Below are 25,400 nucleotides of genomic sequence, written 5' to 3'. Positions count from 1 at the left end.
TTTACAAAGATAAAAGAATCAGTCTTTGGCTTGTCCATGAGGCGTAGATGGTGAAATGCTGCGGACACTAAGTTGGGTGATTCTGGTAGAGCACTGCTCTGCGGCTAGCTTTTTAACCCATTTTTCCCTGTATATTCCTGTAAGGGAACCTGCTGAGTTTTTCCAGGTATTTCTGTTTCTGTTTTTGTTAGGGGAAAAAACTATGTCTTGGGCCTAGAATCTGTTTTCTTTGATCTCCGTCCATTTTACACATTCTGAGATATAAATCAACAGGAGATGGATTTTAGATGCCTGCTGAGATGTGGTAATCAGTCCTTTTGTCTCTGCAACCACAGAGTTAAAGTTCAGTCTTTTGCATCTTTCCCATCTCCCTTTTAAGTGCCTCTGCTTGAAGAAGGCCATGACACCTTTTCAGGTGCAGCATTCCATGTTCTCTCAGGACAGGTCTATCAGTATAATCCACATAGGAATTTTCCAGAAAGTGGTAATTTTATATTATCAGTCATCTTTTGCTCAGTGTCCTTGCTTGTATTTCTTTAAAAATACACACGTCTTCCTTAAAAAGTTCAATATGCCCGTACGTAATTCCCGGCTGTAATCAGCTTTTTATGACAACAGCCAATGACATACTTTGTGAAGATAGTTGCTGATGTAATGCAGGACATTTAGGTGTTACATGACAATGGTAAATATGTAAATTGACAATTCCATATAGTTCATGGGGTTGATTGGACATGGTGAAAGTTTGGATAACATTGAAGATTGTTATGTCTGTAATGGAGAGGTGATGGTTTCTGTCTTTTACCCAATCTCCCAAAATGTTATATTTGTTAGAAATTTATCTTATTTTTGGAAGTATAATTTTACTATAAATGCAATATAAAAAGCAAACACTACCATTATGCCTGCAGTAAGGTGTGGCACTATTAGTACTTATTCTCCCAGTTAAGAAAATGGGATTCCAAGAATGCAAAAGAAATGATCTTGTCCTAGGATGGAGTGCATTTTTTTTGTCTCCTCAGAAAGCATTGGCACGGTTCCCCCAAGGCTGTTCCAGCATTGCTGCTGTTACTTTAACGGATATGTGGTGAAAATTGACAGCGCATGGGCAACTGCAAGGAATTCCCCGACCAGCATTTTGCAGGGATGTGAGAGAAATTGGTTTAAATCATAAATCCTCAAATTAACCTATGCATTTTTTCTCTTTTACCAAGATGTCTCTCATGATGTTACGTACCTCCTGGAACCTCAGATTTCGTCTCCTAACAGCAATTACCCACAGGAATAGGAGGGAAGAGTCAGAGGTCATGTTCTCCCAGGCTACTCTTATGCAGCACCTATTGGCAAATTAGCAATGGCAGAAATCTACAGTATAATACAATGAAAATTGCCGGCAGTGCTCCCCTGATACTTGCTTAGCAGGGGATGAGGAGCAAGAGCAGAGAAAAGAGCTGGCAAGAGATGTCAAATGGCAGCAGCTGCATACTGTCAACACCCATCACATCTACAGCTACTAGACAATGACTGAACAGTACAGTTCCCAGAGGCTCAAGTGTTCTGGGGGTCAACTACAGAGCAATGCCATCTACTTCACAAAGACCTGCAAACAACCTCAAATAGAAACTGTATTGTCAGCAGCCATCAAAGTGACCCCAATCCTTAATTTTAAAGCCTCTGGTTTCTTCAAAGGTAATGCAAACAGTGTCAGCCAATATAGTTTCTACAATGTCCACTGATGGATGAATAATGCTTTATTCAAGAGGAGCAATGCTCTAATTTCCTTCTCCATTGGACAGCATCAGAGGGTTGCCCAATTATACCAGAATGCAAACTTTCCGAAAATACCTGAAGTGATTAATGGGACCTCAGTAGGCATCTGGGCCCTTAGTCATAATACGGAGGAGTTGTACAGCATTAACGTGCAATTAGCCATTGACTGCTAACAATGCAAAATTTAAAGAATAATCTTTTTGTTTAAAATTAAAGCTCTATCTCATTTCCTTGTTCTAGTACTTCACATGGACTCAAAAGATTCCCGTGATACTATCAGAAGATGAGCAGGCAGTTCTTGGCCAATACCACCAAAAACAGATTCATCTCTCATATTTGTGCGATCTCTCTGTGCCTAAAATGGCTGATATGTTTGTCTACACATAATCTGCTACTGCCTAATTCTGGTTTCAGGCATTTGAGAGGCACACGACAGGATAAAGTATAAATCAATGCCTTTAATCTCTGAAGAAGGATGATCGACCCTATACTTCCAAGTCGGATTACCAGTCTGCTCCTAGTTTCCTACCTGGAAATCCACTGATTGTTTCTTGCCTGACCTTCCAACTCGGGCCGAGCAGGAACTGTGTAGGGCAGCATGCTCCTGAGGCCTTCAGTCAAAGGCTGCAGCGTCGGAAGTAAGAAAACAACGGCCCCTTTTTTATAGCACTAGCTTCCGTATAGCAAGTAAGTTTAAAGGTCCAGCCACTTTCAAAAGCCAGGGAGAAGGTAGGTTTGTAAGGTAACAAGGTGGGATGGGGGGGAGTTGGGTGGTCAGGAGGTCAGTCAGTTGGTCGGGGGAGGTGGGGGGAGGGTTGGATGGTCAGTGGGGGGGTTGGTTGAAAGGGATCAGTGGGGGGGGGGATGGGGATCTGGTGGTCAGTGGGAGTCAGGTGCTCAATGGGGTGGTGAGGGTCAGTCTGGTGGTCAGTGGGCATTGGGTTTCAGGTGATCAGTAGGGGGGGTGGGTTGGTTAGTGAGTGGGGTGGTCGGGGTGGGTGGTTTGAAGTGGTTATTGGGGGGAGTTTGTGGGGGGGGTTGCGGGTGGTCAGTGGGGGGTGGTCGGGGGTTGGGGATGATCGGGGAGGGGGTGGTCAGTGAGGGGATGGGTGGTCAATGAAGGGCTGATTGGAAGATGATCTGTGTGGGATGGGGGTCAGTGGGGGGGGCGGGGTCAGGTGGGAGTCCCGTGAGGGGTTGGGGGTCAGTACCATAGTCATTCAGGAGTTAGAAGTGGTTTTAATTCTTCTAACTTTTCCTGGATAACTACGGTAACACAGTCGGAATCATCCGAAGTTTGCGATTTAAATCGTACTTCAGGATGGCTCTGATTGCAGGGCAATTGCCCAATGGAAGTCTGGACTTCTTGGGCAATTGCCAGGCAATCCTTACCTAGGGATGGAGCGGTGGGTGGTTGGTGGGGGGGCGGGGGGTGGTTATAATGCCCCAGAGCTTGGAAGTTACAAGCCGTTAACTCTGTTTCTCTCTCCGCAGATTCTGCCGGACATGTTGAATATTTCCAGCATTTTTTGATTTTTATTTCAGATTTCCAACACCTGCAGTATTCTGGTTTTGCATCATTTTAGAAAGGTTTGGTTATCATAGACTTCAGATTGTGGCTTTTGTTCCTTTCAAGAAAATGCCAGTACAAAGAAATGGCTGCAGTATTTATCCTTACTTCTTGCACAACCTTTTTGCCCAAAGCATGTCACTATTTTGGCAAATATATATAATGAACATTGATTCCAGTGGATTCAGTAACCAGATTCAATCTGGCTTCAGAGCAGAATGTTTCAGTATTAACAGATCTCACATAATTTATTCATCATATATCATCAGAATTTGATTGCAGTTTAATTGCTGGCTAAGTCTTCTATGACCTACATAAGTAATTTAGCACTGTTGAATATGAACTGCTGTTCAAGAAACTGAAATTGCTTAAGGTTTGATCTCAAGAACATGTCCTCATTAAAATATTAGAAAAAGATACCAATCAGTACAGATAAAGATGGCATACTGCTAAATAATTAACATGTTAGACAGAACATTACTATTCAAAGCTTTTGAGTAAGAAGGAAGTGAGGTCAACATCCATATGTGGAGTTGTCTATTTGCCTTCTTTCTTTCAGCACCTTCCCCACACTCACTATTACACATTGGCTCAGATTTTGTGTTAAGGATAACGGTGAGGCTAATAGCGCTCACTGTTATTATGGAGTAAATCAAACAGCGACTTCCAACACCTGTGTGGAAGTGTGGAAATCAGGGGCTGGATTTTACCATCAGCAAGCGGCAGCAGGGCCTGCTCGCCGACACGGAAAATGACTCGCGGTGACGTCGGGCGGAACTCCCAACGTCACCACGCCCCATTTTAATTTTCAGGAAGGCGGGGGCTTGGCAAAATCAGCTGCATGCCCACCAACCTGTCAATGGCCAATTGAGGCCATTGACAGAGAAATTGAAGTAATTAGTGGACCTGCCCGTCCAACCTCAAGGTTGGCAGGTAGGCCAGGCCCCGGCGCGAACTAGAAAAAGCATGAAACCTCATCCACAGGTGGGATGAGGTTTCATGTAGGGTTTTAAAAATTTTAATTAAGTTTTTTTTGGAAATTATGAACAGGTCCCATCTCATGTGACATTGTCACATGAGGGGACACGTTAGGGAAATTTTATTTTTCTATTTTAAGCTTCTTCACCTTTAGAGCTGATCTCCCTAAAGGCAGCACTTAGCCTCAGGGAGATGAGGGCGTTCTTTCGTGCGCATGCGCGAAAGAGCGCACTCTTGATTTTGGGAATTCCCTCCGCCCACACAGGGAGTGCATAGCGCTTCCCTGCGGACGTCATGCTGGGCTGGCCTTAATTGGCCCGCCCACGTAAAATGGTGCCGTGCCTCTGATCGGGGGCGCCAATCTGAAGCACGCCCACATGCGCCTGCCCATGAACTTCCCCTCCGACAGGGGGAAAATTCAGCCCCAGAAGTTTCTCTCCGAGTTCCCCTGTTCCTTCTTTGCTACACTGCAAAGCCTTGCTTTGAGACTCAGTATTGAAATGCATGAAGGGTGTGAAGTTGCTAAACTTATCCATTAGTTGCCTACATGCCAGAAAATGCATTCAGGTGTAAATGAATTTTTAATTAATAAATAAATCTTAATTACTGCCAAACAGCCACTCTCGTGCTAAAAATTTAAATTTAAAAGTGTGGAGTCACATTCCTCCAGATTTTAATTGTTGACAATTTTAAAAACCTACTTTGCTTTTACTTATTCTTTCTGTTTCATCTCACTCTTAATTTCCTTCCCTCTCTTTGCTTCACTTTCTGCACATGATTTTACATTGAATTAAATATTCTAATTCATATTGCCTGGCTTTGAGTTTGCATGTTTCAGTGAGGATTCTCCAATCTAATTAGTTGAAAAGACATGCTGTTGCATTCTTTGTTTACACATGCCACAGACTCCCTGTAGAAGGTGCCAGGCAGCCAGAGCCCAGTTATCCTCAACAACAACCTAGCCAGTTCCTCAGCATCTCTCAATACTTCATGCAAATGCCCCTGTCACAAAGTGCCCCACATTTCTGAAGGCTGATGCTTACCAGCCATGTTAGTATTTCATCCACAATTGTCAAAGATCATCATCAGTTTCTACGTTGCATGAAAGACAGAGTGTCACTGTGCACACGGAGCTACCACCGCACATCCAGTGAAAGATAGTCGTCATGCACTGCAGCTGTACTTGTCATGCATAAAACTTTATGCAAAAGACCACAGCAGTTGCCTTGAAATGTAAAAGCTGCATATAATTTGTGATCTTTAGTACTAAAAAACATGGTAAATAAGTTAAATGAAAACTCGTTTGGTGTTCCTCCAGGAATCCAAGATTCAATCTGCTTTAGAAATGAATATTTGATATTTGCTGTTTTATTCAAATTATATATTCTTGACTTCACCAGAACAGTTACGTACAAAAATTACAAATGACATTGCAGATCTTTATTCCTTGATAACTCATCTTCTACTAAGTTCTGAAATGATTATGAAATAGCTTGATGACAGGTACTTAGCTCGGAATTTAAAATGATAACTAACATTTTGCTTGATACTCTAAGAAAACCCACTAAGTTGCACTTGCCGAGCAACAGCCTGAGAATGGTTAATTCAGTGAAATGTTTGCCAGTTCAACCATCATAGTTGACAACTACAATACGGGCGTGAGAACATAATAAAGATCGCAGATGAGAAAAGACCACTGAAATTATCAAAACTCACCGTTATCCAGTGCTTAACTTTATTTATGGCACATATAATTTATGGTCCAGTGCAAGTGATCTTATGAAGATTGTAAATTATGGATACAACATACACCCTGACTTTGATTGCAGCATAAATGTGCTAGCACTGTGTTTAAGGAAAGAAGTAACATATTCCACACTAGAGGTCTATATTATTAGCTTGATCTTACTGCTGTACATTAAGCTACCTTAAGCTCGACAGCAACTTTTCACCAGATGTGTTAAACGTTCTTCTTAATTGTTGCTGATAACCATTACTTCTAGCTACACTTGATCTACTCAGATCCTCTGATTGAGATTGCAGCACACTGGTATGGGAGTCTAAAGATCACATTGCTATATCCTTAGCTAAAATGGAAATGAATTTGCCTATTTTAAAGTACATTAAGATCTTTATTTAGTCTTATTAATATTTCCAAGATCTCTTCCTGCAAAGGGTTGGATATGGCCTGTCTTTAGCTTTCAAGATATTCAGTATGAACCAATGGCTTGGTGCCATGTAATAGGCAACGAATAATTAAGGTATATTTTCATGTCCATCAGCAATAGTGAATAAGCTATTGTATTCTGAACTTTGTTTTAATTCTTTGGCATAAGATGATGCAAATGCTGGATGCAGGCAACATATTTGTGTTTGCTCAGGGCCGATGATTATGTCAAACCCAACTAAAGTAAAAACTAATTTGATTTAAAATTGAACTTCAATCGGGCACAAAACAGGTTACAAACATATTCAAAAGCTTTCTCTTTGACCATGCCTTTAGTTCCCAATTTGCTACTCTTCTCCATGCATTGTTTTCACTGTACCTCTTTCCTTCTTATTGCAAAGTTCTCTAAGATTTCTACCTGGAGCACCATGAAAGTGCAGGTTGTTGTATGTGTGTTCACATAATGTAAGCCTTTTTTTGGCCGGCATCAATCAGTGCTGGTGTCTAGAGTCTTACTAAGATTATTTGTTACTTTGTTTGAAAAGTGTTGGTTCATACTGATATCCTTGGTCCCAAAATAGAAATCTGGAAAGAAAATACAAACTGCTAAATACTGACCAAAAACAGCCATAAATTAGAGAACTGATCCTTTCTGAGATTGGGAATGTGACATTAGGAGCAAAGAACCCACTTTTTTTTGCTGAGTAAATTAAATGAATGTTATTAAATACTATGAGCACTGTAAGGTTATAACTATGAGGAAAAACTGAACATACTGGGGTTCTTTTGTCTAGAAGAGAGAATGCTGAGGGGTGACTTAATTGAGGTGCTAAAATTTATGAAGGGGTTTGACAGATAGACTTAGGGAAAATGTTTCCCCTTTTGGGGGAATCCAATGTGAGAGATTATAAGTATAAGATGGTCAATAATAAATACAAAAAGGGGTTCAGGAGGAAGCTCTTTACCCTGGGTTGGTTAGGATTTGGAACTTGCTACCAGATGGAGCGTTTGAGGTAAACAGCACAGATGCATTTAAGGTGAAGCTGGATATGTACACAAGGGAGAAAGAAATCAAAGGTTATGCATTATAAGGCAAAATGAAATAGTGGGGAGGGGGCTCATGTGGAACATAAGTACTGGTATAGACCAGTTGGGTCAAGTAACCTCCTTCTATATGAAATTCCATTTAATCTTGTGTAGGTCCTGGGGCTTCACAGGCCATGAGGCCAAGAGACAACACGAAGCACTGTCAGCCTCTGACTTTTTTTTTTAAAGTGAATGCTAAATCCAAATAGTTTCCCCAGAAGCTATGAAGGCTAGGCTTAGCTTTTATCACGCATGGAGGACAGTGAAAGGAGAATGTACTTTACTTATTCCATTCTTTATTTTGTTGCTGCTGGCATGAAGTAGCATGGCCAAGAGTGAGCAAAAAATAATTAATGACAGCAGCCAAGTTCAAATGCTCATCAGAGGGCGGTGGTTCAAACTCCTGCTCTCAAAATGGGAGTCCTGCACAGCCACTGAAGCCATGAAAGCCACTCTGATTTTATAATGTGATTAGAGTGACAAGTAATTCTGGTAAACCAATCTTTCTTTATACCAGACCCACAGTATAGAGTTCACTGCCAAATTAAACTGATGGGGTGGCGGGGGGGGGGGGGGTCTAGAAGGAAGGACATTTATTTCATGAAACAAACCTCTATAAATATTTGCCAGAATATTAAAATATTATTTTGCCTGATGAGTAGCTGGTACAATTTGATTTTAAATATCTTATCATGAATATTTAGGATATATGTTGAAACTGAAACGTTTTATTTATGAGCTAATTACTGATGCCCCTGATTTAAATATAAATTAGACTGGTAGCTATTTTTTCTTTATCTAAAAGAACCCAAAGCAATTCCAAACTTAAATAAACCATCAGTTTTGAGGCTGAGAGAATAATACAAAGACAATATGGATTGGCTTCAGCAAACATTTTGAAACTGCACGTAACTTGTTTTGAATTGATTTTTATCTTTGCAATAATCTTACAAGAGTTAAAAAATCATCTTGTAACTAAAGTGTTTGTGTTGCTGACAGTAATTCCTCCTCTACAAATAAATATGATGACACAGAAGAAAATGCTGAAAGGAAACAGGATGTGTCTGACTTCCCCTGACTCTATTTGTAAATTAAGGAAACACAGGCATATGCATTGAAAATATCCATAATCTCTTCATCATCCAGATAGACAAAACTCTCACAATGGCTTTAAAAATACAGTTGCTAATGCACACTTCCTTTTGTGTTTCTTTTTTAATATGTGCATTTTACATCAATGTACAGCAGGGTATCATTAGCTCCTGCTGATTACTCATCTCCTGAATACGTATTAAGAGTCTCTTATGTATTCACTGCAGTGTGACTGTGTGGGAGTGATGTTCTTGACATTACTAATGAATCTTTTGCTTGGCAAGTACTTGATGAAAAGGCTAAACGTATTTTAACACCCTCACTGTCATTACCCATCATAAATGAAAGAATAGGTATTGGCCGACCAATTCACTCGCCTCAAATTCTGTGCACTGTGTGCATTCATTTAACAGTTCCTTGCCCCCAACAAAATATGTATCTCTGTTGTCTTGTAATCTCCACCAACCTTATATTAATCTGTAATGTTGATTATGAAGTAAAATTGGAAAAATGTACTAAGACACAGAACATCAATAGGATTTAAATAAATTGAAATGATTTGAGCAGCTTATTTTTTGAATTTTAGTGCATTAATTCTACTACTGCATTCAAAGAGTTAAAAAGATTGCCCTGTGCTTTTTGCATTTTTATAGACACAGTTATTTCTACGTCAGACCTGGAGGTAGTTCAGCTTCACAGTTTTTGATCATTATCATAATTCTCCATCACTACAAGCCAATATCCTTCTATGCCCATATATGGTGCTTCCTTCCTCACTGCTCTTAGCGTGGTTGTCTGTTTCTAACTTTGAACACTAAGGAATTAGAATGCAAAAGGGTATCATGATGTCTGCAACTCAGCAGTGATACTGGTCAAAATGTATTTACTGTCTAACAAAACACTGCTAATAGTCAATTATATCTTTATAAAACAACTAAAAATAAATGAAAACATTTATAAAAATTGTATTTTACACCAATGATATTTTGAAAAAAATAACTAATGTGAAGAGGAATCCAAAACTACATTTCTTGCCATTTTGTTTTTTTACATAAATAAAGACAAGTATTCTTAGTGCATTTGGAGGACTTTATGAGCTTCCAGGATTTTAGAAGATGTCATACCAGGTTAGAAACAATAAAATAATAACTAGCACTTATATTATTGTTTTAAATTAGCAAAACATTCGAAGCACCTCACGGGAGAGTGTGAAATGGGTACTGCACAAGAATTAGGACAGAGTTGGGAGGGGTAACTAATGTGTGGTCAAATAGATACATTTTGAGGCGGCTTTTTAAAGGGCAGAGGGATAGAGAGAGAAATGGGGATGATGGGAGTTGGGAAGAAAGTCGAGCTTTAGGGAGTGACAGCTGCAAGTTTCTGCAACTGATGGTAGAGCAGAAGGGGAGGAAAAAACAGGGCAGACCAGAATCAGGAGTGTGAGGCTCATACCTAGGGCTCGACAAAGTTGCAAAGGTAGTGTGGGGTAATAGCCTTTTAAGATTTGTAGACAAGAATAGGATTAGGTAAGATAAGCCAGTGGAGGTGGCAGCCAAGGACAGGCGTAATGGATATGGAGAACTACACAGAAATTAGGATGCAAGATATGAATTGGAGTAATTAGAGCTGACTGGTGAGGAGACAGGACAAGGACATTGAGAGTTTCAGTAGCAGCATGCATGGGTAGGGTTGGAGGCTGGCAATGTAATGGAGTTGTAGATTTCATGATGGTTAAGATGTAGCATTTGAAGTGTAAAAGTGCCCAAAAGGACATTGAGATTGCACACCTTCAGATCAAGCAACATTTAAACAGAAGATGATCATAGCTGCAAAACCATTCCCAGTTTGCACAGGAGAGCTCAAAAATATTGATGACTCATAAAAGAACGAGACTAACCTTTGAAACTTTACTGCATCATGTTGAAAATTCATTCTAAATTAAACTATTCAGGCTAGAAATTCATCTTCCCAATTTCTGGGTGCAGGGGGAGCAATTCACAGCACGCCCACTCCTGTTCTGGCTTAGGTGGGTATGACAAAATTATTCTAACCACTTCACTTGCATGATTTTGGTGCCATTGCCTTCGCCTCCAGTGCCAGTCTCTCTTCTCAATGTTGCTGGCGCGCTCTACACACAGCATGGGGTGCCCACAGCATTATTTGCTGATCATGTGGTACAAAGAGCCTGCTTTGTCTTATTAGCAGGCTGTCTCTTAAAGGGGAAAAAAGATTTCTGCAATGGAAACTCTTGTAAAATGAACACCTAGACACACAGAAGGATCCAGACTGAGGGACGTGATGCTGAAGGCATTAGTGGCACAGGTGGGCAGGAGGGTAGATGAGGAGAGTGGGGGGATGGTGGCAGGAGACCCCCAACGACCACTCTCAGAAGGGGGAAGGTGGTCAGGGCAGACGACTCCCAGAGTCTGGGGACCGGAGGAGCTGCCAGCAGTGCCACAAGAAATGTGACCATGACTCTATAGCCAGGGGGCACAGATTTAGGGTAAGGGGCAGGAGGTTTAAAGGGGATGTGAGGAAGAATTTTTTCACCCAGAGGGTGGTGGGAATCTGGTACTCACCGCCTGAAAGGGTGGTAGAGGCATAAACCTTCATAACATTGAAGAAGTATTTGGATGTGCACTTGCGATGCCATGGCATACAAGGCTATGCTGGAAAATGGGATTAGAATAGTTAGGTACTTGTTTGACCGGCGCAGACTCGATGGGCCGAAGGGCCTTTTTCTGTGCTGTAGAACTCTATGACTCTATATCTAATGGCCTCATGTAGCTGGTCCTACCCACCACAAAACTAACCTCTCACACTGCTCAATGTGCCATATCGCCATCACTTACCCAGCAACAGTTCCTGGCACTCAGGACTCAGTCTAACATCCAGATACTCCACTTTATCCACACACATCTACCAATGCTGTCAGGGTCACACCCACCTTCATATACCTCCAGATATTCGGCTATGGCAGGCACATCAGCCAAAGACAGTACTGCAAAACCATTGACATTCTGCCTTCTCTATTGAAGGACAAGGTGACACACATTGGAAGGAAGCAGAGCAGAGCAGAGATGGCCGGGGGGAGAAAAGGATATCTGTATATCCTGAGCTCGGCAGAGAAATGACTCTCATCTTCATGGGGCCGGATGCAATGAGAGCCCACAGCTTTCAGTGTCATAGAACATTAAGGATGACAGCATTTTTCAGTCTTATGCGACCTCTTAACTCCCAGCTCACCCTCATCCTGCTATCTGGCGTCATGAGCAAGCTGCAACTGGTGTCATTTGCTTGCCACCCCACTCCGCTTCCCTCAGAACACTCAGCCTTCTGAGTTCCTCCTTTCTGACATCCACAAACTGCTGCCTGCACAACCAAAGGGGCCTAAATAGTGACGGAGGGCCCAGGTGATCTGACATTCACGGTTAACAGCTCAGGCACTGGCATCGCATTTTCCCTTGGAGGCTGACATAGAGTTGGGATCAGCACATGGTGAGTCACTGGACAGGACTGGGCTGCAAGCACACCATGGCTAAAGGGGGATTCATTTGCCAACTCACCAGAGGACAAGGTGGCAGAGAAATACGGCTGCAGAGAACTCAGGTGAGGACTTCAATGGGGCAGGATGCAGGCGATTGCTGAAAGGGCATGCATACTAAGACACTGGGTGCACTGTCTGCCTGCTAGACAGTCTCCCACTGTCAAGGAGCATGGAGCAGTCCAGCTCCAATTTTGCAGAGGACATGGCATGGAGCTTGCCATCTCTGCAGCTCTGCTCCATCTCCCTGCCATCCTGCAGACCCAGGGGCACTGGCATTGCTGCCCCCATCCACATTGCAGCCTGTGTGTGGACAGATCACCTAACTCCTCTGCCGTCCCGGTGAGGATGTGGCAACAATCTGTGGCAAAAGCACCAAAACACTCTACTTTCAGACACTTTACAATAGGAAAAGTTCAATAAATTTTACTTACTCACTCTCAGGGTGCCTGGCCCTTTGAGAAATGCTGCAGGGCGCATCTCTTGCTGTTTCATGCTTCTTCTTTAAAACATGGACAATGCAACGCAAGACCTGCGTTGTCCTGTTTTGCTATCCTGGCATCGCATCAGCTAGTTGGGCTGTGAGATGTCAGCACAGTGCTTTTCCACATGTTTGGACAGAGACCGTGGACACAGCTGTGTGCACCATACCAAAGACCTCATTGGGCCGCAGAAGTAGCGGCGTGTGTCGCTGCCTGTCTTCAGGGAATCATGGTAGGTCTGCCACTTGATGAATGAATTTTGTGGCCTTGCTGTTTTGAACTCAGAATATCCTTATCTTACTTTCAAACAAAAAAGGTTCTTTAATTAGAATAGCTATCTATTTGATAGATGTATTTTTCCGCAGGAAAGAATTATAAGAAAGTAAAAATATCAACCTGTGTTAAAATTGGGAAGCCAAGTGGTCGGCAACCATTACAAGGAGTGAATGCTTCCCATAGTCTTGCTGGTCCACAACTTTTCTCTCCTTCTTCCTCGTCTGCCTGTGGCCTGTTTATTGGAGGAGAGGGGCGGTCTCGCTGTTGGGGAAAAAAAAGTAACTTAGAAGGAGTATGTAAAATAAATTCTTATATTATTCATAGTAACAAAAGTTATAGACCAGCAACAGGAGATGGTGAGAAAGCAGGAAGAGCAATCCATCAAAATCAGTTAGTAGCACAACATTACGCTCTTTTTCGTTAAATCATTTATGGGATAAAAACATCTTTCTCTTGGGACATTTAACCAATCAAACAAAAACTTTTCAATATCAAATAAAACTAAATCACAATTTATGGTCACCAAATCGATATACAAATTAAAGGGGTGAAAGATTCAGTTCCTTGCTTTCTCAAGGTATAAAATATACATTTTAACTCTGTATCTCAATGTATTAATTTTACACATTGCATCTATCCCAGATAAGTTATTAACGCAAGCAGGAAAGCCTGACAGCAACAAGAAAACTAATAACAGCTGCTTTATACCAAGTTCTTCCAAACAGAAGAGCATCTTCCATTTTGCAATGAATTGAGTGATTTGAAATATACATCAGTCCATATCTGCAAAGATTCTCAGATGGGTTGCGCCCTGGTCTAGAGATGCATGGTATGGCAATGGAATACATTGAGGGATATGGAAACAACTGTCAATTTATAACTTTCCCACCATCTTTGACCAGCTGCCTCCCACCTGTCACAGAACTTTTGGTGCAACTTGCCACCTTCTCCCTCCCAACTCTACCACCCCGCGTCCTTCTTCCTTCTGATTCTACCACCCCGCTACCTCCTCCCTCCCGAGTCAACCTTGGGGAGAGTGCCAGTGGGGGACCCTGGGACAGGCAGTCAGCAGCACCTAGAGGAGAGTGCGAGAGGAGGACCCCGAGTCAGCAGCACCTAGAGCAGAGTGCAAGAGGAGGCCTAAGTGTGACGTCAAAGGAAAACAGGTAGGTGATTGATGGGTATCTCTTCTGATTGGCCAAGTGGTTTAAATCAGAAGACGTTATTACAGCTGAAGAGTATAATTAAGAAATTCACTTCTAAAATATTTAACATCCAAATTAATTAATTAAATAGAATTGAGAGGGCTGGGCAGGCGATGTGTTGCAGTTGTAGTATGTGGGAGCAGGTGGACAGCAGTGCGACCCACAGTGACCACAACTGCAGCAAGTATTGGCTGCTTGAGGAACTTCGGCTCAGAGTTTGATCAACTGGAGTCCGAGCTGCAGACACTGCAACACATCAGGGAAGGGGAGAGTTACCTGGACACTGTATTTCAGGAGACAGTCACACCCCTTAGATCAAATTTGGACCATGGTCAGGGACAGGAAGGCGTGACTGCGAGTGAGGCAGGTATGGGGATCCAAAATTTAGCTTTGGAGGAGCCTCAGCCAGTGCCCTTGTCCAATAGGTACGAGGTTCTTGTTTCCAGTGTGGACGAGGGCACAGACTGCAGACAGGATGAGCAAACTGACCACAGTACCGTGGTACAGAACACCATTCAACTGGGAGGAGAAAAGAGAAATGTTGTAGAAATAGGGGGTAGTATAGTTAGGGGAATAGATACTGTTCTCTGCAGCAAAGACAGAGAGTCCCGAAGGCTGTATTGGTACCTGGTGCCAAAGTAATGGACATCTCTTCTGGGCTGGAGAGGAACTTGAAGTGGGAGGGGAAGGATCCTGTTATCGTGGTCCACGTAGGTACCAACGACATGGTTAGGACTAGGAAATAGGTTCTGCTGAGGGACTACAAGCAGCTCAGGGCTAAATTAAAAGGCAGAACCACAAAGGTAATAATCTCTGGTTTACTACCACGTGCAAATTGGCATAAGGTAAGTAAAATTAGAGAGATAAATGCATGACTCAAAGATTGGTGTGGGAGAAATGAGTTCTGATTCATGGGACACTGGCATCAATGCTGGGGAAGGAGAGGGCTGGTCTGTTGGAATGGGCTTCATTTGAACCATGCTGGGACCAGTGTCCTGGCAAATCTTATAACTAGGGTTGTAGATAGGATTTTAAACTAACTGGGGGGGGGTTTCAATTAAAGGGTTAAAGGGAAGTTTAAAAAATCAAAAAGAACCGAGAACAGAGGTGTTGGGTAGTGAAGAGGCGAATGATAATCAAAGTGTGACAGGAAGGGGCAGAAAATATAAGCAGAAGAGTGCAGCAGAAAGCAGAACCAGAATGAGTAATAATGGTAAAAAGTCAAAGCTTAAGGCTCTTTATCTGAATGCGCGCAGCATTTTTAACAAGATAGATGAGTTGGCAGCACAAATAGAAATAAATGAATGAAATGGATATGACTTGATAGTTATTACAGAGACGTGGTTGCAGGGTGACCAAGACCGGGAACTCAATATTCAAGGGTATTCGACGTTCTGGAAAAATAGGCAAAAAGGAAAAGGAGGTGGGGTAGCTTTGTTAATAAAGGAAGGTATCAGTGCGGTGGTGAGTATTGATGTAGGTTCAATAGATCGTGATGTGGAATCAGTTTGGGTAGAAATAAGGATTAGCAAGGGGAAGAAATCATCGGTGTGAGTCGTCCATATGACCCCGAAGAGTTGCCTCACTGTAGGAAAAAGTATAAATCTGGAAATAATGGAGGCGTGTAAAAAGTGTGCTACGATTGTCAAGGGTGATTTTAATCTGCATGTTGACTGGACAAATCAGATTGGCAAGGGTAGCATAGAAGGCAAATTTGTAGGGTGCATCAGGGATTGTTTCTTAGAGCAATAAGTTGCAGAACCTACCCAGGAAAAGGCTATTTTAGATCTAGTAATGTGTAATGAGGTGGGATTAATAAGAGATATCATAGTTAAGGATCATCTAGGGGTAGCGATATTAACATGGTAGAATTTCAAATTCAGTTTGAGGCTGAGCAACTCAGGTCTCAGACCAGTGTCCTCAACTTAAATAAGGGCAATTACAGAGGTATGAAGAAAGAGCTGTCTAAAGTGGGCTGGGAAAATAGGCTAAGAGAAAGGTCAGGGGATGAGCAGTGGCAGACATTTAAGCAGATATTTCATAATGCTCAGCAAACATTTATTCTGGTCAAAAAGGGCTCGATGAGAAGGATGAACCACCTGTGGTTAACAAAGATGGTCAATCAAAAACTAAGGCATACAAAGTGGCAAGAACTAGTGGTAGGCCAGAGGATTGGGAATTTTTTAGGAACCAGTTGCGGATGACTAAAAAGCTAATAAACAGGGAGAAAATTGATTATGAAAATAAACTGGCAAGAAATATAAAAACAAACAGCAAGAGCTTCTATGGGTATATAAAAAGAAAGAGTGGCTAAAGTGAGCATAGGACTTGGAGGATGCGACTGGAGAATTGATAATAGGGAACAGGGAAACGGCAGATAATTTATACCAATATTTTGCATCGGTCTTCACAGTGGAGGACACTATAAACATCCCAAAGATATCAGATAAGCAAGGAGCTAATGGGAGGAAAGATCTTGTAATAGACTCTATCACGAGGGACAAAGTATTTGACAAACAAATGAGGCTAAAGGCAGACAAGTAGTCAGGACCTGATGGCTTGCATCCAAGGGTTTTAAAGGAAGTAGCTGCAGAGATAGTGGAGGCATTGGTCGAAATATTCCAGAACTCACTGGATTCTGGGAGCGTCCTAGCGGATTGGAAAACCGCTAATGTGACGCCCCTGTTCAAGAAGAGAGGGAGACAAAAAGCAGGAAACTATAGGCCAGTCAGCCTAACATCTGTCTTTGGGAAAATGTTAGAGTCCATTATTAAGGAAGAAATAGCAGGACATTTAAAAAAACTTAAGACAATCAAAGATTCAACATGGTTTTGTGAAAGGGAAATCATATTTGACAAATTTGCTAGAGTTCTTTGAGGATATAACAAGTAGAGTTGATAAAGGGGAGTGGGTAGATATAGTGTATTTGGATTTCCAGAAGGCATTCAATAAGGTGCCACATAAAAGTTTATTGCACAAGATAGGAGCTCATTGTATTGGGGGTAATGTATTAGCATGGATTGAGGATTGGTTAACACACAGAAGACAGAGTCCAGATAAATGGGTCTTCTTCAGGTTGGAAAGACGTAACTAGTGGAGTGCCACAAGGATCAGTCCTTGGGCCTCAATTATTTACTATCTATATTAATGACTTGGTGGAGGGGGCAGAGTGTAATGTATCCAAATTTGCTGATGATACAAAAATAGGTGGGAAGGTATGTTGTGATGAGGACATGAGGAATCTGCAAGGGAATATAGATAGGTTGAGTGAGTGGGCAAAAACTTGGCAGATGGAGTTTAATGTAGGAAAGTGTGAGGTCATGCACTTTGGTAGGAAGAATCAAAAGGCAAGCTATTATTTAAATGGAGAGTGACTTCAAACAAGTGCAGCACAGAGGGATATGAGTGTTCTTGTACGTGAAACACAAAAAGTTAGCACGCAGGTGCAGCAAGTAATTAAGAAGTCAAATGGAATTTTGGCCTGCATTGCTAGGGGATTGGAGTTTAAAAATAGTCCTGTTACGACTGTGCAGGGTGTTCCTGAGGCCACACCTGGAGTAATGTGTACAGTTTTGGTCCCCGTATTTAAGAAAGGATATACTGGCATTGGAGGCAGTTCAAAAGAGATCCACTAGGCTGATTCATAGGATGAAGGGGTTGACTTATCAAGAATGGCTAAACAGGTTAGGCCTTTTTTCATTAGAGTTTAGACGAATGAGGGACCATCTTACTGAAACGTACAAGATTCTGAGGGGGCTTGACAGGATAGATGTTGAGAAGATGTTTCCACTAGTGGGGGAATCACAAACTAGGGGACATAGTTACAGAATAAGGGGACACTCATTTAAAACTGAAATGCGAAGGAATTTCTTCTCTCAGAGGGTAGTGAATGTCTAGAATTCTCTACCCCAGAGAGTTGTGGAGGCTAGGTCACTGAAAGTAGTTAAAGAGAAGGTAGATAGACTTTTGAAATATCGGGGAGTTGAGGGCTATGAGGAGATGGCACGAAAGAGGATTTGAGGTCTGGGGCAGATCAGCTTCGGGGACCGAATGGCCTACTCCTGCTCCTCTTTCTTATGTTCTTATGTACCACCCAGCGACCTTCTCCCCTCTGACTCTACCACCCTCCAACCTTCTCCCTCCCAAGTCTCCCACCCCGCCACCTTCTCTCTCCTGACTCTACCATCCCGCTGCCTTCTCCCCCGACTCCACTTACCTGTTGTCATGCCCCACTTGTTTGAAATTCAAACTAGAAACTCAGCATTCTATGAATATGGAAGAACCCTGAACCTGCTGCAAGACTGAAGAGGGACCAATGAGAGGGACAATGATATTGAGGGCAAGGGAAAAAGTTGAAGAAACAGGATTTTAAAAGCGGCACCTGTTCCATCTGGTAATAATTTTAAATAGTCTTTAGAAACTTTACTTGTACATGCATTAGTCCAAATTGCCACATCAGCAGAATGATGATACAACAGCTCCAATTACACAGATTGTAGAACACTCTGGTGATTGTCAGTCCTGTTTTATTTCACATACAGTGTACAGATATCTATGTACCATCACAGAGAAAATATAAATGCAGTGAAACACAGAAATATAAAAAGAATTTTCTTAAAATTGCATTTAGACAACAAAGATGTGACATATAATTTACAGCACAGAAACAGGCCATTTGGTCTATACCAATGCTCCACTCTCCTGGCCAACTTCAACTCACCTTACCTGCATATCCTTCCATTCCTTTCTCCCTCATGTACTTATCCTTAAATGCATCTATGTTAACCACTCCATGAGCTTCACATTCTCATCACTCTCTGAGCAAATACATTTCTCCTGAATTTCTGATTGGATTGATTAATGACATCTTATTTTTATGACCTTGGGGTTTGACATCCTCCAAAAGTGGAAAAATCGAGTGTTTTGTTTGGGAAAGACTCAATAATAGTGCTGGGGATGACAACTGTGATGAGATCTCTCAGCACTAAAGGAGCTACTTACTATACGTTACAGAGAGACTTGCACAGCTTCCTCTCTCATCAGCCAGCTTCAACCATGAAGCTTCCAAGAAAGTTTCAAAAATTAATCTCCACTCAGCACCAAAGTGCTTTTAAACTTCTCGCAATTAACTCGTCATCCAAAAGAAAATTCCACATCACTGTACATTTACATGAAAATTTAATTATTTCATGGCTTTTCCAATTTTGAAGTTCTCTGGGGTGGGAAAGAATGATGCCATAATCTCCCGCCGGAAATATTTATCCAAGGCCTTTAGCCCTCTGCAACAATTTCTAGAGACAGTATCCATCCCTAGTGGCACTGCAAAAGACTAAGAATAGTTTTGATGAAAAACATTTGAGAGCCATTATAATAACTGAACACCAACTTTTATGATTGGGCCTCCCTTAATGCAATGGTACCACTTCAATCCACAAACATGATATACAGAATTTATATGTGCAAATTATGGGAGCTGAAATCTAAACCATCTATTTAATTTTTAACTGTTTGCCTTTACCTTTGCTCTTTCTTTCTGATTCACAAACTCAGCTTTTTTATTTCAAGGGAAACATTTAGCCCTCCCAGAACATGTGGGGAAAATGTTAGGATCAGAATTTATGTAGGTAATTATAATGTAATAGTCCCTGAAATAGAATGATGACTATGACTCATAGATAAAATCAAAGAACCATGAAAAAATATAAATTTCCCTGGTAATAGCCAACTGCACAACACGCAGGAGGTGGAAAACTGAATTACATGTTAAGTACAGTGTTACAAATACAAAGTTTATGAGATTGTTATATTTTGGGATTGTCTCTTTAATTTAAGGTAAAATGGCGGAATGAAGGGGGTCATGTGACCTGCTCTGAATTCTGCCTGGCAACAAGCCTGGATAGCTTAGTTGCTATGGGGACAAGAGGGGCCCCAAGTCAAGAGAATTGTTGAGATGGTGTAAGATCTTCACACCTGCGAACAATGGCAAGCAGCTATGCTGACTGTGGGTAGACTGTTAGACCTGGATTTCTATCACCGAGGCGGGTAGTGGGTGTCGGGAAAATCCCTGGCCCTCCCACCTCAGGAGAAAGTGATGAGGTGGTGGGCTGAAGTTGGGCCAGCCTACCCAGAAAAACGAGGTCAGAGGCAGCTACAGGGGCTGCCAAGGTGGGCTGTTTAAAAAGGTCCGCCTTGGTGTTTAGGGACTTCACCCCACTTAAATTAAAAACAGGAAGGCCCTTTAGCCATCACCCCTCACGCCCCCCACCCACTCACCATGCCCCATCCATGCAACCTCATGCCCCCATGCCAAGCTATGCCCCTACTCACCCACCCACAGCCCCTCATGCCACCTATACCAATCTATGGCCCTCCACCCACCCCATTCCCATGGCCGATAATGCCACCTATGCCAGGATATGGCACTTCCATGCCCATTGGTTCAATACAATGTATCGTGGGTCAATTAGCCCTATAGCGACAATAGTATGTGCATAAAAAAGCTTTAAAAAAGTCATTCATTCATTACTTTCCACAATGTTTTAAAAAAAGTCATTTCACAGCCCAAAGTATCAGCCATCCAGACCCTTTAAAGTACAGTATCAATAAACCTCTTGACCTTGTGCAAATAAACATTGTGCAATTGACAGCAGAGATCAGAGAACCAGAGCTGACAATCAGGCAAAGTTTTCCCTGAGGCTCAGGTGCTTCCTCAGAGTGATGAATGTCTGGGCTCTGATCCAAACTTAATTGTGCATTCTTGGCTGAGAATGAACCAGCCCACACCCTTGAAAGGCACTCCTGAAAATTGCACAGCTGGAAATGGGGTTGGGAATCTCGGAAAGAGGTCCTGGCCACCACTTTTAAAGGGCTCTTGTGTCATCCCATCTTGCTAAAAATCTAAGCCTCAGTGTCCAAGTCTTACAGGAAGATGTTAGGAACATCAGGTTTTGTAAATGGTTATATTTTAAACTGTCTATTTAATTCCAAGATAGAATGGATTTGGGATCTAGAAGATAGCTAATTAGCAAGTTTACGTGGATACAAGGCCCTTGTGATTCACATTGCCATGGAGATAGGCTTTAAGAGGTAATGAGTATACAGCAATCCATTTTAGCATCTGGTTATAGGGTTTCCTGGAGAAGAGAGAGAGAGAGAGAGATGGAGACAGAGAAGGAGATAGAGGAGGCTACTGCTTAAGAGAGAAAATGCTGACCCTATGATTCACCATACAGGACATGGGTGGAAGCTCATGCTCAGATGGAGACCACCGACTTTGAGAGGATTTAAAGGGCGCTGAAAGATTTGCGCAGCTTGGATTAGAGAGAAGGAATCTCCAGTGTAACACTCACAGTGAAAGTCAGTTCTGGGATTAAAAGTTAACTGGTTCGGAAAGCAAGAAAGGAAGCAGCGCATTGGAAGCAGAGAATATTTTTGGATTGGTTCCGGTAGAATAAAATGTCCACTTAAGGGCTGGCGTAAAGTATAGCCATGGCAGGGGATTTTTGGTTGCGCCATAAGTTACATGGGAATCTTTTCTGTAATTTAAAGTATAAGTTGCCTCATAGATACTGGTGAGCCAATGTTGCTTTTAGTTTTGTTGTTATGGTAAAAGTCTTGAAACTTGAAATCTTTTTGTGTGATCCTTTCAATGGGTCACTGGAAATTCAAATATCATTTTAAAAGTTAGCAGTTTCTATGGGGATCATAACAACAGTGGTTAAAAGTAGATAACTTAGTATTACGTATATTTACTTTCCATTCATCGAGGAGATCATGTAACAGAGGAGATCATGTAATAGAGACAACAAAATAATTATAGACTCAAATCAGACATCACTATGTCCTACAAGAATATTTTAACTGCCACCCTCAATCCCTTTGACCCAGTACAAAGTTCAATACATTTGGCAATGGAGTCAAAGCATTCAATTTCTTACAGCAGTATATGCCAAGCTAGGAAAGATGTTTAAAAAGCTCCAAACCATTGGGCTCTGACTGCAAACTTCCATACATCATGTGTGGCCCCGGTAATTTTCCCACTTGTTTCAGTTCTTACGGCAGCGTGTGCTCTCACTTTTGGCATGCAGCAGTTTGTCATTTTTAAGTGTCTTGTTCAGAATTTACATTTAAGTAATTTCAGATGTTTTAGATCCTTGATTGTAATATGCAGTAAAGTAGCATTCCAATATCATTGTAGTCAGAAATCTAATTTAATAATTATTAAATGACATAACTTGCCAAAAATTTTCATTTACAGCAATATTCATTCAGAGTTTTGTAATTTTATTCATGGATTCGTATTCTCTTATGCTTAAAATAATTTATTACATCTTGAATCATACACTTGATGTTAGCTAACAATATAGACGCCTTCAATTCTTCCACAACTGAAAATATATTCAGTAAGTGGTTAATAAAAACATTCGGCATAAAATCTCCATGGTCAAATGGCACAATATACACTAAGAACCCTTACGAGTCTGTATTTTACTTGTTCAAATATAAAGTTAACACACAATATTGATATACAAGAACAAGCCTTCTACCTATTCAGGAAGTACACATATGTCAAGAAAATGGCTGTTTGCTCTTCAACTGATGCACTTTTATCTGTTGCCACCTTTTGCTATCCTTTTCATTTCCTAAACAACCTTGCAAACAAATTCTATAATCTCCTGCTTGGGCCTAAACCCGGGGCATATACTTGGGTCATGTCCTTCTTCAGGTTTTTCCCTTGCTTCATTTCCCATCTGGAAAACAGGGGCAAAGATGATCAATTTTGCAGCGCTACATCCGATGTCCCAAAACATCTTATGTCACATTGGGTATGGATGATTTTCAGGTCTTTGGCTGCCTAAAACATGCACATGGTCCCCTTATTAGCATATGTAACAGGCTTAACACCGCTCCAAGAATCTGAAGTATTCTGAGCAGCCTGTTTCACTTAACTAGGATCTCATTACAGCTTTGGACAAAAGAGTTGAATTCCAGAGATGAGGTATAACTGCCCCTTGTCATCAAGGCTGCGTTTGATTGAATTTGACATGAAGGAGCCCTGGCAAAATTGAACTCAATGGGAATCAGAGGAAAACTCTCCACAGGTTGGAGTCACACCTAGCACAAAGAAAGATGGTTGTGGTTGTTATAGGCCAAGCATCTGAGTCCCAGGATATTGCAGGTGTTCCTCAGCTGCCTCATTAATGACCTTCCCTCCAACATAAGTGCCAACATGCAATGGACTGCAGCGGTTCAAGGCGGCAGCTCACCACCACCTTCTCAAGGACAACTAGGGATGGGCAATAAATGCTGGCCCAGCCAGCGAAGCCCACATCCTGTGAATGAATTTTTAAAAAATGTTCGCTGATGATTGCACAATGTTCTTCCTCAGATTATGAAGTAGTCTGTGTCTGCTGCAGCAAGACCTTGGACAACATTCAGTCTTGGGTTGATAAATGGCAAACATCAGCATGCCACACAAGTACCAGGCAATGGCGATCTCCATCAAGAGAGAATCTAACCATCTCCCATTGACACTCGAAGGCATTACAATCAACAAACCCCCGCCATCAACATCCTGGGGCTTGCCATTGACCAGACATTCAACTGGACCAGTCACGTAAATAAAATGGCTAGAAGAACAGGTCAGAGGCTGGGAATTCTGCAGTGAGTAACTTGCCTCTTGACACCACCATCCCCAACACCCCCCCGACCCCACCCCCCACAACCACTCCCTTCCAAAAGCTGGCCCACCATCTACTAGGCACAAATCAGGAGTGTGATGGAATACTTACCACTTGTTTGGAAGAGGGCAGCTCCAACAACACTCAAGAAGCTCGACAATATCCACGATAAAGCAGCCTGCTTGATTGGCACCCCATCCATCACCTTAAACATTCACTCCCTCCACCACCATTGCACAGTGGCAGCAGCCTGTACTATATATATGATGCACTGCAGCAACTTGCCAAGCTTCCTTTGACACTACCTGCCAAACCCACAGCTTCTACCAACTAGAAGGACAAGGGCAGCAGATGCATGGGAACACCACCTCCTACAAGTTCCCACCCAAGTCACACACCATCCTGACATGGAACTCACCATTCCTTCACTGTCCCTGGATCAAAACCCTGGAACTCCCTGCCTAACAATTCTGTGGGTGACAGCAGCGGCTCAAGAAGGTGGCTCACCACCAACTCTTGAGATAATTAGGGGTGGATAATCAATGTTGGCCTTGCCATTGATGCGTACATTCCAAAAATGAATTTTAAAAGGCTGTCACCAAAACGATAAGTTTGCATTTTAAAAACTTTCTTACTTAGATCCAGGAAGGGAGTACTGCTCGTGGCTCCATAGTACTTGCGAGGCATGACAGGCAACATCCAACAGCCCCCCCCCCCCCCCCCGCCACCACCACCAACCCAATCTCCCCACCCTGGCAAGGAAGGCTGCCTTAACCTCATGCAAACGCCCATAACTCACTAAAAAGTTACTGAAATGTGTCGCAAGGCCAAATTTCAGGTGTTGTGGCATTGTGGTACTAATACTACGACTATAGATGAGCCCGGTCAAATTTCTACTCCAAGTGACACTCTCAAAAGGATTTATAAACTGATGTAGGCAAAAGTTACTGTACAGAATTTGAGCATAGATTAAAACGGTTTATTCTGCTCTTCTGTAATTAACATGTCTAGTTAAGATAATGTAACACTATTTCTAAATAGTGACCTAATTAAATAAAGTGATCCTGTAATGTTGAGGTGCGTTTATGATTAATTATGTAATGTGTAAAGCCTTTATCATTTCTGAAACAAGGTATCACGTCCATGCTTTCAGATTTTGCTAAATGTCAGGAAGTATAGGCTCTATTATACTGCAGGTTATGACTGTGTGTGCTGCACAGAGGTAGAATCTTTTGTTTGGAAAAGACAGCATTTTTGAATCAGCTAGAGTCTTTTCAATTTATTGATGGTGGTCTGTTTCACAAGAATCATATATAATTTACAGCGTGTATTAAAGCATGCTGCATTTATTGGATTACAATTTACTTAGAGAGCAGGGATATTGGCTGGTGATTTTTTTTAAATTCATTCACGTGATGTGGGCCTCAATGGCTGGGGCAGCATTTATTGCCCATCCTTAGATGGTGATTCACAAAGGTGGATTTACTTTTAAGTCTTGTATTCTTTTTTTACATCATGTTACCTCTGCACCTGCTAAAAGGAACTAATAT

At 41.9% G+C, this 25,400-nt stretch overlaps 1 protein-coding gene across 1 annotated transcript in view; it reads right to left on the bottom strand.

The window, feature by feature from the left end:
* anks1b (ankyrin repeat and sterile alpha motif domain containing 1B) overlaps positions 1–25,400 on the bottom strand; it is an 809,329-nt gene that overhangs the window by 278,298 nt on the left and 505,631 nt on the right. Inside the window, exon 10 of the mRNA XM_078553447.1 lies at positions 13,086–13,226. Coding sequence (XP_078409573.1) covers positions 13,086–13,226 — 141 coding nt within the window. The remainder of the gene's footprint in view (positions 1–13,085; positions 13,227–25,400) is intronic.

This window comes from Cetorhinus maximus, chromosome 12, assembly GCF_964194155.1.
Source record: "Cetorhinus maximus chromosome 12, sCetMax3.hap1.1, whole genome shotgun sequence".
NCBI lineage: Eukaryota > Metazoa > Chordata > Chondrichthyes > Lamniformes > Cetorhinidae > Cetorhinus > Cetorhinus maximus.
This window is presented reverse-complemented; position numbering and strand designations above follow the sequence as displayed.